Raw genomic sequence first — 16,074 nt, 5'->3', positions numbered from 1 at the left:
CTGAGAATATTAACTATCTCATGGGGGAAATCTACTATTCTGTTTTTTTTTTTCTTAGAGAATAATTATAGATGTTCCTGGGAATCATTTGCACTTAAGAATGATATATTTTTGCATTTGTATGGTGATTTCGGCAATTTTTTTCCTCTATATTTTCTTCCTCAAAGTACAATGAATTTTGCAACTCAGGTAAGCATGTTATTCACTTTCTCTCTTTTTGATCCCAGATTTGTATATATTATTTTCCATGTTTTTATATCACTGTTTTATAGTTAAGGGAGAATAAAGGACATTATTCTAAATTTTCCCCAAACCTTTCCTCCTATTGCAATGCCTCTTTTTACACCCCTTTCACATACAAATTATTAACTAAAAGAGTTAATAAGGTGGAATTGTTAATTATTTGAGTATATTTGCTCAATTTTGCTCTGGATATAAGGTACCACTCTTCTATATGGGAACCCACTGCTTAACTTAAAAAAAAAAGCATGTTTTGCTGCATCCCGAGTTTCAAAGTCTGGGACAATTACAAAGATCAAGCCAGTAAATCTTACAATTATAGCAAATTCATTTGGGGAGTTCTGAAGACTGTCATAGCCATTGTAATTTCTTCAAAATACAACTCCACTAGACAATGCTATTTGCATGTAAATTTTGACAATTTGTATTTTTAAAACTGGGGAGAAAGCATTGGGTTTGATGTTCAATTGCTTTCCAAAAACATTTCTTGACTTTTTTGATTGATTGATGTATACTTATTGAAAACTTGGAATACAAAAAAATAATATAAAAACATAAGTCCTTACATGACAGCCATGAGTGTGTGACCCTCAGATGTCCCTTCAGGAGGGAATCTGCCAGGAGGAATGTATTAGCAGACACCTCCAGCTGCTGCACCTATGGGATCTGCCACTGCATTTACATGTAAGCCATACTCTCTTTGGGATGTTTGCAGTGAAAGGCTGAGCATATGGGGGTTATGAGAGCTGAGGCATTCCTGCTCAAAATGGGGTTACTCTTTGAGTAGTCTTTGCTCCTGGGCTCCCCAATAGGCCGTTGGAGACGTTTTTCAGTGCAGCACTGCAGTCTGAAACCCTTCTTACCCAATCCTCCTTCCCCCCTCTTCTCCTTTTACAAATGTCAGACCCATATCACAGTCTGAAGGCTCTCCCTGCCTGCTCCTGCTTCCTCTCTCCTTGACCCATCACAAACATTTCCCTAATAAATCTCATACACTTCTAACTGATTCTTAGCATTTGCTTTTCAAAGGATCCCAATGATACACCTTCGTCCAGTCCCCTCTGCTCCTTGTCCTACAATAAATGGTTGCAGAATATTTCTTTTATGGCCATACCATAATTCATTGGGTTGGTTTCCCCACTGCCAGACATTTAGATTGTTTCCAGTTTTACACTGTTACAGGTAAGGCATGTACATTTTTCTTTATATAGTTGTCAATGTATATCAGCATTCTAAATTCTAAGAATGGAATGTCTTGGTCAAAGATAGGTGCGCTTCAAAATTTGAGGATATTATCAAATTACTCTTCAAATATGCCCATCTGTAGAATAAGAGTTTCTGTTTTCCCAACATATTCACAGCATTGGTGATTATAAATTTAAAAAATTTGTGCCAGTCTGCTAAAGAGTGGTATCTCATTATTGTGATTGGTTGAAGCATGGTTTCATATGTCTATTTGTAAACTGATTATTTGTAGCTTACATCCATTTTTATTTTAGTTTGTTGCCCTTTTCTTTAATAATATGCAAGGGCACTCTGTATTTTAGGAAAATGCCTTATGTCTCTTATCTGTATGGCAAATTCTCCCCAGCTTGAGGTTTATGCTTGGAGTTTGTTTATGCTGTTCCATGTTATGAATAAGTTCTACACTTTTATCTTTGACATTAAAAATTCTTCAAGATTCTGAATCATTTTCTAATGCTTTCATAAAATATGAATAAAGAGAAAAAAATTTCTCAAAAACTTCTGTTTATGATAAGAAATCAGTATGAAATCAGGTAACTAACTTGTGGCTAAAATTAAATAAATCATCACCATATGACTGTATGTATTGACAAAGAAAAATTTTGGTATTATCGTTCTAGATTCCACTTTAGAGATGCTATAATAAAATATTGTCCCTATAATTTTCATTGATTTTAGAATCTCCATAATAATTAAAAAAATAGGTTCAATATTTCAATTAGTTTAATTCCCCACTTTTCAATGATCCTCCTCTGCTTATAGCTTGTTAAAAATAGCATCCAATTATTTAAGGAATCCCCATAATGACTTAGAAATCAAAACTGCCAGACACTGAATTAGGACAGTCAAAAGAAATTGGACAGCATGATATATTCCATTATCTCATTCTATCTGAGAACTATGAGAAGAAAATCAAATTTATGGAAAAAGTTGGGAATAAAGGGAATAAGAGAATTCTCACACTGTCCAAAATACTGTCATTTAAAAAACCAACCAAACAAATGACTTTTGCCTTCAAAATTCTATTACTCCCACCGTATGTAACAGGGAGGGTAGTACCATTCCTTCAATCATGAAGGCCTCAACATTTCTGTACATTTACCAATCTTTTCAACAGAAAAAGGAAAAGAAAAAAAAAGGCAAGATGATAAATACCCTAGAATCCTCACACTCACATACATGTTTAACACATGTCAAAATGACCACCTATGTATGCACCAAAAATTTTTTAATGCACTTCATTTGGATGAGAAATTGTTCTTACTGAAGAAATCTCAACTTACCTCCTTGTTCATCCAACATAACCAAAGTCCTGATACCAGCATCTTTACTCTATATTCCAATAATGGTAGCAAAGTTGAAAAAGAGTTAGAGAGAAAAGAGAGAAAGATAAGTCAGTAAGGGGACAATTAGCTCTATTAGAAATGGAAAATGAAGAAGGACCAAAGGAAAAAAAGGGAGGAAATATGGCAAGAATATAAGGAGCTGGGCAGGGACTCAAAGGAATGGGTCACCTGTGGACTTGCTCTGTCAGGGATTCTCAGGGTAGAAGAGGGAGATGTAGTTCAATCTCCATGGGGTAGGGTTTGGATGAGAATTGGCATGGAATTGGAATACACATAGTATTATACCATGATATTGTATTTGAAAAATAAAAATACCTACAGTTTTTGTAACACCAACCACAGAAAGCTAATCTTTCAAAATCTTTTAAACAAAGTCTTCGTCTCTGGTACGATACATCAGAAAGTCTCTATGATCAAATTGGGGAGGGATGCCCCATTTGGGAAGATGCATAAAAATCTTGGGGAGTAAGATTTTTAGGTTTATCAAAACAAAAGATTGCTTCACAAAGGTCAAGAAACACAGCTCAAAAGGAAACTCACTCTTCTGTGAAATTTAGAGAAGGGATTGGCAGATGAGCAATAAAGATTAGTCTCATAAAATAAGGATTTCAGAATAATCTAAAATAAATCTATTTCTTATTTCACTTGAAATAAGAAAGAGATTTCAGAATAGAGAGATCTAATTTTCTTCACTTTGCAATCTAAAATTCTGCACAATAATATAATGTTAGATATAATTCATTCATAAGCTTTATTATAGTTCTTTATTACAGTTCTCAATGGAAGTAAAGACCTCCCATTTCACAGGGTTAATGTTAAATTTAGTACAAACTGACATTGCTTACAGTTTGAATTAATTGCTTTTCAAGGAAAGCTCCTGTGGCCCCTAGAATAAATTCTAAAATAAGACATCTCTCATAGCCCCATTTATTTTTCACTGACTCACTTTAAACTAAGAAAGAAAGAGAGAGATGGTAGTGGAGGTCAACAGAAGGCGGTTATATGTTTTAAAACAGTATTTTAACAATTCAACTCCAATAGTACTTTCAAAACATTAAATAAAACACTAAAAATGGTTTCTGTGAGCTTTTATAATTCTCTACTTCAGAGAATGTGTCCAGTTAACTCCCCTGGACACAAAAGCCTACCTTCCTTTTGAACACATTTTCAATAGGTTTTAGTTGTGAAATCAGGGTGTAGTTTGGAGAGTGATGGCTCAGGATGACTTCAGAAGTCATGGACAGCACAGGTCGTGGAGCCAGACTCTGCTCTGGAATCCTGGTGATTTCATTTCCTAGCTGCGGGACCTCAAGGGAAATGTCTTAATTGCTCTGTGCCTCAATTCTCTCATTTGTCACATAAGGATAACAATAGTTAATACCTCATTGAGTTGTTATGCAAATTAAGTGAATTAATATGTGGCATGCACTAGCATGGTGCCTGGCCTATAAGTGTTTATAAAATAAATACCTTCAGAAAATTCATCTACTCTAGGAAATCTAGGCAAACTAAAAATATTAGTAACATCATTACCAACTACCATCAGAAGCTTCAAGGCCACGACTTCTCAAACTTACATGTGCACACGAATACTCTGCATAGGAAACAGCTTGTTAAAATGGTGGTCCTGATTCAGTGGGACTGGAGTAGAGTCTGAGGTTTTGCATTTCTAACATGCTCTTCCATACTGCGGCTGCTGCTGGTGCAAGGACGTACATTGAGCACCAAGAGTCTAGACTCCATAGTACACTTCAAACCTTTTCCTTAAATGTGTTGTAAATGGAGGTTCATCTACATTTGCCTGTATTTTAATGATTTCTGTGCCCTTTCTGCAAATGTTAGCCATTGCTTATGACAAGTTATAAAAAGCAGATGGCTTATTCAGACATATGGATGTGACAAAAAAAGTTATGGTGAGACCAGAGACATCTTAGAGCGTTTTCTTCTCTGAGGATCCAACTCAAGGTTGTACATGAGATCCCTGTTCCATTCTACTGGGGGCAGAGGGTGAGAAATAGGTTAGTGATTTCAGTTTGGTCAGTCTAACTCTCATCTGTTTATACTTTTTTGATAAGTTGTTATACCTATTTGTTTTATATGGTGCTCTGCAAGTATAGTTTCACATTTGTTTACTTTGGTGCTAAAGTTTCATCAGGGAAATTATTCACAGTAGTTCACAATGCTTCTGTGAATAACCTCTAAAGGAGCAAGAGCTTGCCAGTATTTGGGAGAACAGAAGCATTGAGCTCCGATTAAGGAGTCAGTAATGCTGCGTTGTTTTCTTAGCTCAGCTAGCAACGAGTTGTGAGATTGTGAAAGAGTCACCTGACCTTTCAAGATGTTTTCCCATATTTAAGGTAAGGGTACATAAGGATGTAAATAAGATTGGGTGGTTGGGAGGTTGGTTCATTCATTCAATGGGCTGTACATTCATCCGTCTTTCATCCATCCATCCATCCATCCATCCATCCATCCATCCATCCATCCATCCACCCATCCAGTCATCCAACCAGTGTTTATTGAGCTTCCATTCTGCTCCAGGAACTAAGGATAGGGGTAGACAGACAAATGCATGGCTTCTCAATTGTGCTTCACAGTGTGAGAGACAATTTGGTCACGTGGAAGCAGTTGGGATCTGGGAGTCAGTAATTCTGAATTCTAGACTTATATTTGAAATTCTGTTGTTTTAGAGTCATCTCTTTTGTGTCAGTTTTCCCAGCTGTCCAATGGGAACAGAAACAGCTCCTTCACTTCCCAGAGTACTTAAGAGGATAAAATGAGCTACAGAATGTAAGGCTTCTATTATACAAGTTCAACTCTATGAGAGGCCATGGTTCCAGAAGTACATTAAGATAAATGACTTCATTTGTATTGAATTTTAGTCAGTTTAGGATGAACTGTTTTTATTTTTGTTTATTTTCTTTGATCCTTTTGCTTTTTGTGGAATTCTCAAAGAAAAAAAAAGTACTGTAGTAGTTGCTGGTAGATGGGAAGTTAAGTTACTGCGCGTAAGAATTCACACTCTGGAATCAGGTAGACCTCGACTTGAATTTCATCTCTGCTGTTTGTAGCTGTGTGTCTCACACAAGTTACTTAACCACCGTGTACTTCAATTTCTTCCTTGGTAAAATGGAGATGAAAATGCTGTAGTTATACTCAGATTTTTGACAGCACAGGAAGTGGGTGCCCCTAACTCCCTCGTTGTTCAAGGGTCAACTATGGTAATGAAAGGTGACTACAAGGATTGAATTAGATAATGTATGTTTGGCAATGATAGTTTTCAGCACAATACCTTGCATATAGTAGGCTCTCAATAAATGTTATAAGGTACATTTTGCTCCACTGTTTTGGGGATAGCTTTTATCAAAATAACTGGATTGTTCTTTGGGGAAACTAGAAGCGTAAGAGAGAAAGGGCAGGGATGGGCACAATATCTCAGGGAAGGCAGAATATTCCTCCTATTCCTCAAAGAGTATTATGTTTTAATAACTAAGAGTGAGAAAAGGTGGTTCTATTTTTGTCTTAGCTCAATTCTTGGTTTCTATTTCAGATTGCCGGGAAAATTGTCTACCTAAAACAAGGCAGTTTGAGATGTGAGGGATTTTTTTTTTTTCATTTCCTTCTTTTTTCTTTTTATTTCTCTATCTTTATTTCTCCTTTCTTGCATAGGAACTAAAACCATGTTTATGGAACAGTTTTAAGTCTTCATTTTGTCATTCTGAGATGTTTTCTCCCAAGTCCAATACATCTGAGCTGAAACAAGGATGGTCCAGGCTCTCTCTCAACTGCCAGAGTTCCGAAAGGCCCACACCTGCCTGTCTGAAAACAACTGCCAACCTGAATTTTTCATTTTCAGCAGGAAGTCCGACAAAACGCAGACATAGCTTTAGAATGCTTATTCTCTTCACCTGGCCAAAGTGTCTTGGAAGATAAGTTGGCATAAAAAAGATACTAAAACATCCACTAAATGTTGGGTAGCCTTCAGGCACCACTCCAACCTTTTGAATCAGCCTGCCCTAAAGCAGTGTGGCCTTTCCTGGGCTTCGTTTTCATAGCCCAAGGCATTAAATGTAGGCTTCATTTCCTGCATTTAGTGTTAGCATTTAACTTTTTTTTTTGACCTGGAATTAAACACTCCCCTCCTTGAGGATACATTCATGACTCTCCTACCAGACTTAATTGTTCCCTCCTCTGTGCTCCCAAGGCAGGTACAGCCTTGAATTTAGAGAGTTATTTTCAGAGCTGTTTTCCTGCATTATATAAATTTATATTTTCTTTCCTTCCCCCCGCCCCAGAGTTAGACATGTCATAACCATCTGTTGAAATGCATCCATCAAAAGAGACAGTTCCCACCTCCATGCTGGGAACCAAGTGCTAAGAGTATATAATTTCTAAATTTTTTACCTGTGTATGGCATTTAACTTTTCTGAACTTTCCCATTGACCTCTGTGTAATTTTATAACGTCCTTGAAATTCTGAAAATGGCTTCTATTAAAAAGCAAACCTCTATCCTGCCACTTTGTTACACCCTAAAGTCCATGAGAGATGGCACAAAGTCAGACAGTTTGCCTTAGGGAGACATCATGAGTTTAGTAACCTTTCCTGTCTTTGAGACTAAATTTCAATAAGAATTCTGCTCAATTCAAATTATATAGCACTGATGTGCTTTGGGATCATGGGCAAGATCCTGGTATTTCAATGCTTAGCTATTTTCCAAATGATTTCTGCCCTTGATGAATATTTAATGCTAATTCTCTTTAAAGAGAATTTCTTTTTTGATTGGAAAGAAGAATATCATCTAGATAGCTGATGCCCTAGACATAATGGGTGTTTGACCATAAATATACAATAACCCAGGAGGAAGTAAGAGCAGATCAATCTACTTTAATAATGGTTTGCTTGTAATTTCCTAAGTATAGAAAGTCTAACAGCCTCCTCTCACTTATTAGAGATAGGCGAGAGCTTCCATCTGTTTTGCTGCTTGTTCTAAGATACAACTTCATGCTTGATCGAGAAACACTTTAGGAAAAACAAACATGTAGGATTCAAGAATCCTACTTCAATCAATAGAGCTTTTGAGACTCCCCCATCCCCTAGAATAAATTAGAGCAAATACTCTTTTCTCAAGACTGCCAACACTGTCTGCAATTTAAGAAGACACAAACAAGAAGTGTCTGTGACTCAAAGACTCCAACGGGTGAGGGGCCAGTTCACAGTGGTGTGTTATCATGCATTTGCTCCACCACGTTCCATGTTCTACTGTGTTTCCCCAAAAATAAGACCTAGCCGGACAATCAGCTCTAATGCGTCTTTTGGAGCAAAAAGTAATATGAGACCTGGTCTAATAGTAAAATAAGATCGGGTCTTGAATAGGATAGGATAGGATAGAATAGGATAGGATAGGATAGGATAGGATAGAATATAGAATACTGGGTCTTATATCAATTTTTGCTCCAAAAGACGCATTAGAGCAGCTGATGGTCTGGGTAGGTCTTATTTGGCAAGGAAACAAGGTATGTCAGTGCACTTCCGGGTTTCCTTCAGGTCAATATCAGAGCTAACATAGAAATGTTACTAAAGTTTGTTTCTTTCTTTTGTTCTCAGGAGGGATAATAAATCTACTCTAAAAGCCTCGCCAGCACTGCTAGATTTAGATTATCTGCCACTTTTTTGGTCCTCAAGTATTTCTGCATGAGTAGTGTTCCCAGAAAAGAGCAAAGAAAAATCTCTCTTCATTTAGATAGAGAGTGAAGGCTGCTTTCCTGTACCGCCCAGGATCCCTTACTGGCCTGCCTTCCTCTGGGTGTCAATTTGTGCTACAACGCAGGCTCAAATTGTCTTTAATTAATTAATTAATTAATTGTGATAACATATTTTATTAAGTGTATCTTTCTGCCCTTCCCAAACATTCTGGGAGCTCCTGGCTGTAACCTTCTCTCTGCTCCGCCTGTGGCACTTCACATTTAGCCATCATAGTTCATTCCTAAGTGAAAGCTGAAACTACAGAAACAAGGGAAGATGCTGGCTCCTACTGTGTTTCCCCGAAAATAAGACCTAGCCGGACAATTAGCTCTAATGCGTCTTTTGGAGCAAACATTAATGTAAGACCTCGTCTTATTTTACTATAATATAAGGCTGGGTATAACATAACATAACATAACATAACATAACATAACATAACATAACATAACATAGCATAATATTATCCTTAGTATCCTGGAAATACTATCCTTCTCTGCTTCTCAGACTATAATATAAAGTAATATTGGGTCTTATGTTAATGTTTGCTCCAAAAGGTGCATTAGAGCTGATTGTCCGGCTAGGTCTTATTTTGGGGGGAACATGGTATAGTGTGAGAGGCAGCTGCCCTTCCTTTTAGCCTTGTAAAATTGATCTCTTTTTCTTTCAAGTCATTGTATAAGCAATTTACAGTAGCATGAGGCGAGTAGGCTCATTTAATCTAATCATTCTGCTAGAGAACCCCTAAGATCTCTGAAAATGATAACCACACATGAATTTATACATTGACAATCAGTTCCAAAAGCATAGCTAAAACAGCATCTCAGTGAATAAAAACTATTAGGCTTATTTTGTTCATTTAAGACAAAAATAACAAATTCCATTCTTTTTCTACTTCATCTCTCCCAAAGGAAAAGTTCAATTAATCCATTTATTCTTCCTGTTTGACTGCTCCTCTCCCAAATTGGAATCAGTGGGTTTTATTGCAAATGGCCTTTGATTCCATAATTGCTATCTGCCCTATTTTACCCATTTAAAAATAGTATGGGATTCATTAACCATGCCTTGCAAATGGATGTTCAATCCAGAGTCAGGAATATAAAGGAGCTTCTATATTTACACTATTGGTCTTGATATTTCTCCTTATTAAAGAATTATCCTATTATTTCATGAATTTTAGTGCCTCACTCTAAACATAATTTCTGAAAATGTTATACCTATATAAGCATATGTTTTTAAAAGTCATACATGTAGCTAAAGACAGAAAGAAGTCAAGACTAGATGCAACTGAAAAGCATCAAAATCATTACAAATGAGATTTTTATGTAGATAATTCCTTTATATATTAAAAATCACTCTAATATGTTTAAAGTAATTCAATCTTTTGTGATTTCTTGGGAATATTAACCTGGAAATACTATCCTTCTCTGCTTCTCAGACTATAAAGCCAGCCTAGGCTGGGAAGGAGAGTGGATACTTTGATGACTACCTGGTAATTTAAATACAGTATCTCCCTCACTACCTGGCTTCCTGTAGGCTCCATTAATACTGAAATCAATGGGATCTTGGCCCAGGGAAAGATAGTAGGGTTTAGGAAAAGAATATGTCAGTGAAAGGGATTAGTATATCCTAAAATATGGTCACTCCTTACCTCTTCAACCAGTTGCAGCATACGACGGGTGCTTTCCAGTGACTAAGATAAAAAAAAAAAAACATAAATATGATGAATGCAGGATCCAGAGGTCTTGGAAAATCAGAACAACTTTCTTCCCTTGGGAAACACAAAGTGTTGCTGTCACATATTCTTTGATGTTTGTAACTAAAACACAAATGGCTCTCACATTTTCAATCTCTTTCCTTTCAGGCTTTTTACATAATAAGATGCCCTAAAGCAATTACATTGAAGCTGATCTTCATAAAATCAAAACCATATGAAGACGATCTTGAAATCAAAGACAAAGTAATCTGGAAAGATAATTTTGCCTATGCAGGGTGCATGAAAAACTGTCTCAAATACTCAGAGGACTAATTGGGCCTTCCTGGAACAGGAATATTGAATTTTAAACACAAACAAAATTTTTCATGAATTGAGACGACTCTAACATCAAGTTTCTTATAAAGCCTCTAGGAACACAATTGGACGTTCTTATCAGTACAAATTAAGCTGTTGCCTTAGGGTGAAAAAAATCAAGCATATTTGAAATAATTAGCCTATAGGAGACAGCTATAATAATTATCTTCATCCTTAGATAAGAAAAAAATGAGATGGAAAGTCTGAACTCAGTGCTGGTCCCTCAGGCACAGCATTGTCAGTTCCTTTGAAACCACTAGACTCTAACAGCCACTGTGATTTCTCAAAGCTGCATTTTTAAGTGATGAATTTATTTTGGACAAGATTCTTCAGAAATATGGAGAATGTTAACCTCCCTGGAAGAGCTGTGAATAGCCTCCTTTTAGAAATGGAATGATTGTAAGCAGTGGTATCCTAGTAAATGTTTAACATTTGGCTCTCTGGAAAAAAATATGAATATATATATATATATATATATATATATATATATATATACACATATCTATGTATATATGTTATAAATATAAATATATTACAAATATAAACTAAATATAAATATATATATTTAAGCACATTATTTTAATGATATAAAGGATGAATAGCACAAAATTTATAAATAATAATAAAATACACAATACTCTCTATTGTAAATTCCTTATAACCGATTGATTCTCAGCAGAATGTTGATTTCTGCTGACCTCTTTGCCTATAGCTAAGTATGCGTAGAACAAGTGCAGTTCTGGCATGAATGCTGGTTAACATTTTCATTTACATTAATAAGTAATAGGGAAATGAAACAAGAAGACATATGTTGTAACTTTTCAATGATGCAAGTGACTTCTTGGCTAAAGAGAATCATGGTTTTCAAATACTGGAAGACTTTTCTCAATTTTTTTGGTTATCACAGTGAAATAGCTGCAGATATGCACACTTTTAAATATAACCTGCATTATTAATACTGTCTCCCCTTTCTTAAGTCTAGACAATCAACAAACCAAGAAGTCTAGCCCTGATTTGTGGTGTTTGCAGACTCCCACAGTATAAACAACTCTTCTCCTGTCTGATTTCTAAGTATATCATAATGTCACTGATGGTGAACTTGGGAAGATTCGTAGTAACAAGTCATTACATGGTATCCCCACACTACAAACCCAATACATTTCAAGAACTTTGAGAGCATAGATATGTAGTAGTAAAATAATTAGGAAGTGGTGAGTTCTGAATACTTAGTATACTTGCGATTTTAACACAATCTATTTAATTGTCAGTTTATATAATTCAATTTTAACACCAGCTTGTAAGATTCTGGAAAATGTAACAATCAGCTCTCAAAATTGAGCCAGCTCCAGCACACCACTGGCTGTAAGACACCCAAAGACATTGCTTTTCTTAGAGGATCTTCAATTCTCTAGATTTCTAGAAATTGGGAGTTTGGGCTAAGACGTTAATTTGTATGTAGGTTTTATAATTAACACATTTCTGTCTGCAGAGGCTTTGGTATATAGGAAATCACAGTCATACTTCACCCCCACCCCCGCCACCCCACTAACCCACCCTCTTTCTAATTGAGATATTAGAAGAAGTCCTTTCTTTCCCTGAACCCGAATAAGACAAATTACCCAGCTCCCTATCATTGGCTCCCTTCTCATGTTTCCATCCCTCACCTCATCAGCCAGCTGGTCAGCCCTTCGCTGCATCTCCTCCAGCTCATTGCGCATGTCCGCGTCTTCGGCCATGGTAGTGATGGGGAGTGGCTGGGTGCCTGGGTTGGGGGGTCAGTGATGGGTTCGGCCACAGAAACTGGTAAGAAGCAGATTTGAACATGTGAGAGCTTATATGTGTATGTGTAGGTGTGTGCAAATAAGAGAAGACATAAATGGCCCACACATAATCTCCATGATTCAGTCATCTTCTGGGCTGGAAGCCCCACTCATACAGGGGTCAACAGAATTATGCTGTCTTCAACAGATACCATAATGCATGCTTGCCAACTTCACCATGAAGATAGTTGTCGGTCTACCTGTGAAGTATTTTTTAAAGACACAAACCACCCAAGAATTAGGTATAATGGGATGGAGGGGTGTGATTCTGGGTTAGTACACTTTTAATCTCACATTTATTTATTTATATTTTTATTTTATTGTTAACAGTTTTCCTGAGGTATAATTGAAAACAATAAATCCCACATATTTGAAGTGTATAATTTAAGTTTTGGTATACATACACACCCAGGAAGCCACAACCACAATTAAGAAAATGAACATATCCATCACCCCCAAAAGTTTCTTAATGTCCTCTGTAATCCTACACACCCACCCATCCACGTCACCTTACCTCGAGCTGAGACAACTGCTTATCTGTTTTCTATAACTAAAAATTAGTTTGTATTTCCTAAAATTAAATATAAATGGAATGATACAGTATGTACTATTTTTGCCTCACTTCTTTTACTTAGGATAATTATTTTGACATTCATTCATCTTGTAGCATGTATTAATAGCTCCTTCCTTTTTATTGTTGAGTAGTATTACATTGTATTTAGAGGCATTTGGAAGCAAAAGGCAGAAAATCATTAGTTGTTTTTAATTACTATCAGAGGTTGACAAGACAGCTTATGTGGGCATGTGCAATGATTTCTCCGAAGAGGGATGGGTCCTTGGCCCTGAAATGTGACCATCTTATTTTTTTGGCTACTCTTGAAGTGGTACAAATTATAAGTAGCCAGACTGAGTTATCTCCAGAGCCAACCAGACCCTCTCCTTCCATTCCTTCTTCTTTTTTTTTCTCCTGTCCTTCCTTTCTTCTCAAATATTTATTGAATACTATAATATGCCAGGACAGTGTTAGGCACTAAAAATATAGTGATAAATGAGGCAGGCAAATTCATTGCTGTCACAGAACTACAGTCTAATTGGGAAGATGGGAGTGAAATGAGGAAATTAGATTATTTAGCGTGAAGCTAATTATATTTGGTGACATACGAGTACCATGGGTGCCATGGGTCATAGGAGGCCTCCCTGAGGAAGTCACGTCCCTGGAATGACAATCAGAGGGAAGGGGGTAAAAGGCCTGAGGAAGGGTTAAAGAAGATAAGTATTTGATATAATGAAAACTTCTTTGGGAGTAGCACAATTGTAGAAGGTGGGCTCTCGTCTTGTGTCTGAGACAGCCAACCATGCACCAGAAATTATCCTCCCTCTTCCAAGGTAGAGCACAGTCTCTGGGAAATGGATGCTCAGTCGGGAATTAAATTTCCAGTTCCCATTGCAAGGAGGTGGTTCTATGTGGCTAGAGATGGTTCATGAGTTGTGGTCAAAATAATGTGTGTCCCTGCCAGACTACGGCAATTCAGAAGCAGGCATTCCTTCCACGTCCTCTCCTTCCCGCTTTGCCAGCCAAAACGGGGCCCTCGAGGAAGGCCAGGCCATGGGAGAATAGGAACTTGGGCCTTTTGAATCCTTGCCTGGAGGAAGCTTTATAGTTGATAAGAAAGACCTGAACCTTCAGAGGAGAACAATACACTTTTATTGTTCTACACTACTGAAATGTGAGAGATTTGTTTGAGTTCGTTCTAGCAGCTGGTGTTACACTGACTAATAAAGGCCTAACGAAACTTAAAATGGAATCGAAACATTGCATAGAAGCATGATTTCCTAACTGAAAAACACATTTGTGTCTGTCCTTCCATTAAAAACTGAAGCTGGTAGAGAAATGAGATTTAGGGCTTTGGGGACAATACCATGTTTCTATTATTATTACATTATTATTATTATTATTATTATTATTATTATAATTGCTATTATGATTTGTATGAGAAACACTTTTTACAAAAATAAAATGAAAACTCTGCATCAGAAAAAAACAACACCACACAAACAAAAAACCATCGGGAACATACTCATTGGGAGGCAAAGGAACCAAAGTTCACAGAGGCAGATGCTCGATGTGGGCCTGGGGAGAGGCCTCTATGCCCCTGTCTCCCAGACCCACTGCTACATTGCTTTCTTGACAGCTAAGGTTGAATTCCTCTGGGACTTTATTTAGTATATGTTATTAGAATCTTCCACATTTATCTCTCTTGTGAAGTAACTCAGACAATTCAGAGTTCCTAGGTAGGCGGAATCCTTAGGTAAAATCTCTGGAGATGATAGATTTCTAGTTCTATCAGTGACTCTTGTGCTTCATGTATGAATCATAGGAAAAAGAAGGAGGAAAGCTTCGGGGTTGCATGCTACTAGCGGCATTAAAATAAAAGGTAGTAAACTATGCTAGGTTAAATTTTATGGGCAGTCATTTAAAATATTGACTGGGCGTCATACCATGAGCCTGCTAATTTTCTCACACCTATTCTGGCCACCAGTATGTGTACTTATGATGTGATGTAGAGCTTTTTAAATGCTTTGTGCTTTGCTAAAATACAGGATTTCATTTTAGAAATTAAGAGATCTAGAAAACAGAAATTGGAAGGAATTTATACCAAATCACGCCTGAACCCTTAGATGAGCAGAAACAAATTTCCAATGTTCCCCTGAGTGACTGGGATCTACCTTCTAGAATAAAATGGTGGATCAATGGGAACGTTGAGTCAATTGTGGGCCATATCTTAGTGGAGTGGATAAGGGCTTGGATGTCAGAAAGACCTAGATGGGCTATTGGCTCTGGCACTCAGTTCCCGGATGTCTCTGGGCAAGTTTATCAACGTCTCTGAACTTCAGTTTTCTCAATAGGGTAAATAATACCAATCTCATAGGCTTGTTGAGAGGAATATATTATAGGAAGTCCTGATCAAACTTACTTGTAAGGATGTGGGGGATTAAAATTCAGAAAGCCCTGCTCATTCTGGATAAGCCTGTATTGTACCCTTTGCTAAGAGTAGAGCAAATCCAGTATTTGTTAATTAACTTTCCTTTACTAACAGCTGGGCAGGAGGCATGCTGCTGCTGTGCTGAGCACCTGGGGAAGCGTGAAACCAGGGAAACCAGCAGAGCCCCTGAGTCTCCAGTCTCTAAGCAGCACCTCTCATGGGATTACCATGTGTTGACCTGTTTTCCATCTTCATATTTTGCTGCTGGGTTCCTTAGGGGGAACTTCTTCCTTCAGTCTGAGCAAGAGACTGATCTTTCCTTTCAATAGGCCAGTTTATTAGAAGGCAGAGGTCTGTGTACTTTCAGATCTGTAATACTGCTGTACTTCCCACTCCTCCAGGTCTATTTGCTGATCCATACTGTCTCTCTCTCTCTCTCTCTCTGTCTCTCTCTCTCTCTCTCTGTCTCTCTCTCTCTCTCTCTCTGTCTCTCTGTCTCTCTCTCTCTCTCTCTCTCTCTCTCTCTCTCTCTCTCTCTCTCTCTCTGTCTCTCTCTCTCTCTCTCTCCTTTCACTCGCATGTGTTTCCTTGGCAATCTCCTCTCTCTCAAAGTCGCTATTCTCAGCACC

The 16,074-nt window shown here is 37.3% G+C and overlaps 1 protein-coding gene across 2 annotated transcripts in view; it reads right to left on the bottom strand.

Moving 5' to 3' along the window:
- The window catches only part of SNAP25 (synaptosome associated protein 25), a 79,350-nt gene that overhangs the window by 16,423 nt on the left and 46,853 nt on the right, over positions 1 to 16,074 (bottom strand). For both annotated transcript variants that reach the window (XM_081034706.1, XM_081034707.1), the window contains exons 2-4: positions 12,306 to 12,441; positions 10,222 to 10,263; positions 2,769 to 2,817 (exon numbers count right to left, since the gene is read on the bottom strand). In XM_081034706.1, the coding sequence (XP_080890832.1) occupies positions 2,769 to 2,817; positions 10,222 to 10,263; positions 12,306 to 12,377 (163 nt within the window). In that variant the 5' untranslated portion in view covers positions 12,378 to 12,441. The remainder of the gene's footprint in view (positions 1 to 2,768; positions 2,818 to 10,221; positions 10,264 to 12,305; positions 12,442 to 16,074) is intronic.

The sequence above is a fragment of the Rhinolophus hipposideros genome (assembly GCF_964194185.1).
Source record: "Rhinolophus hipposideros genome assembly, chromosome: 22".
NCBI classification, from domain to species: domain Eukaryota; kingdom Metazoa; phylum Chordata; class Mammalia; order Chiroptera; family Rhinolophidae; genus Rhinolophus; species Rhinolophus hipposideros.
The sequence above is the reverse complement of the archived record's forward strand: the minus strand, read 5'-3'. Positions and strand labels throughout refer to the sequence as shown.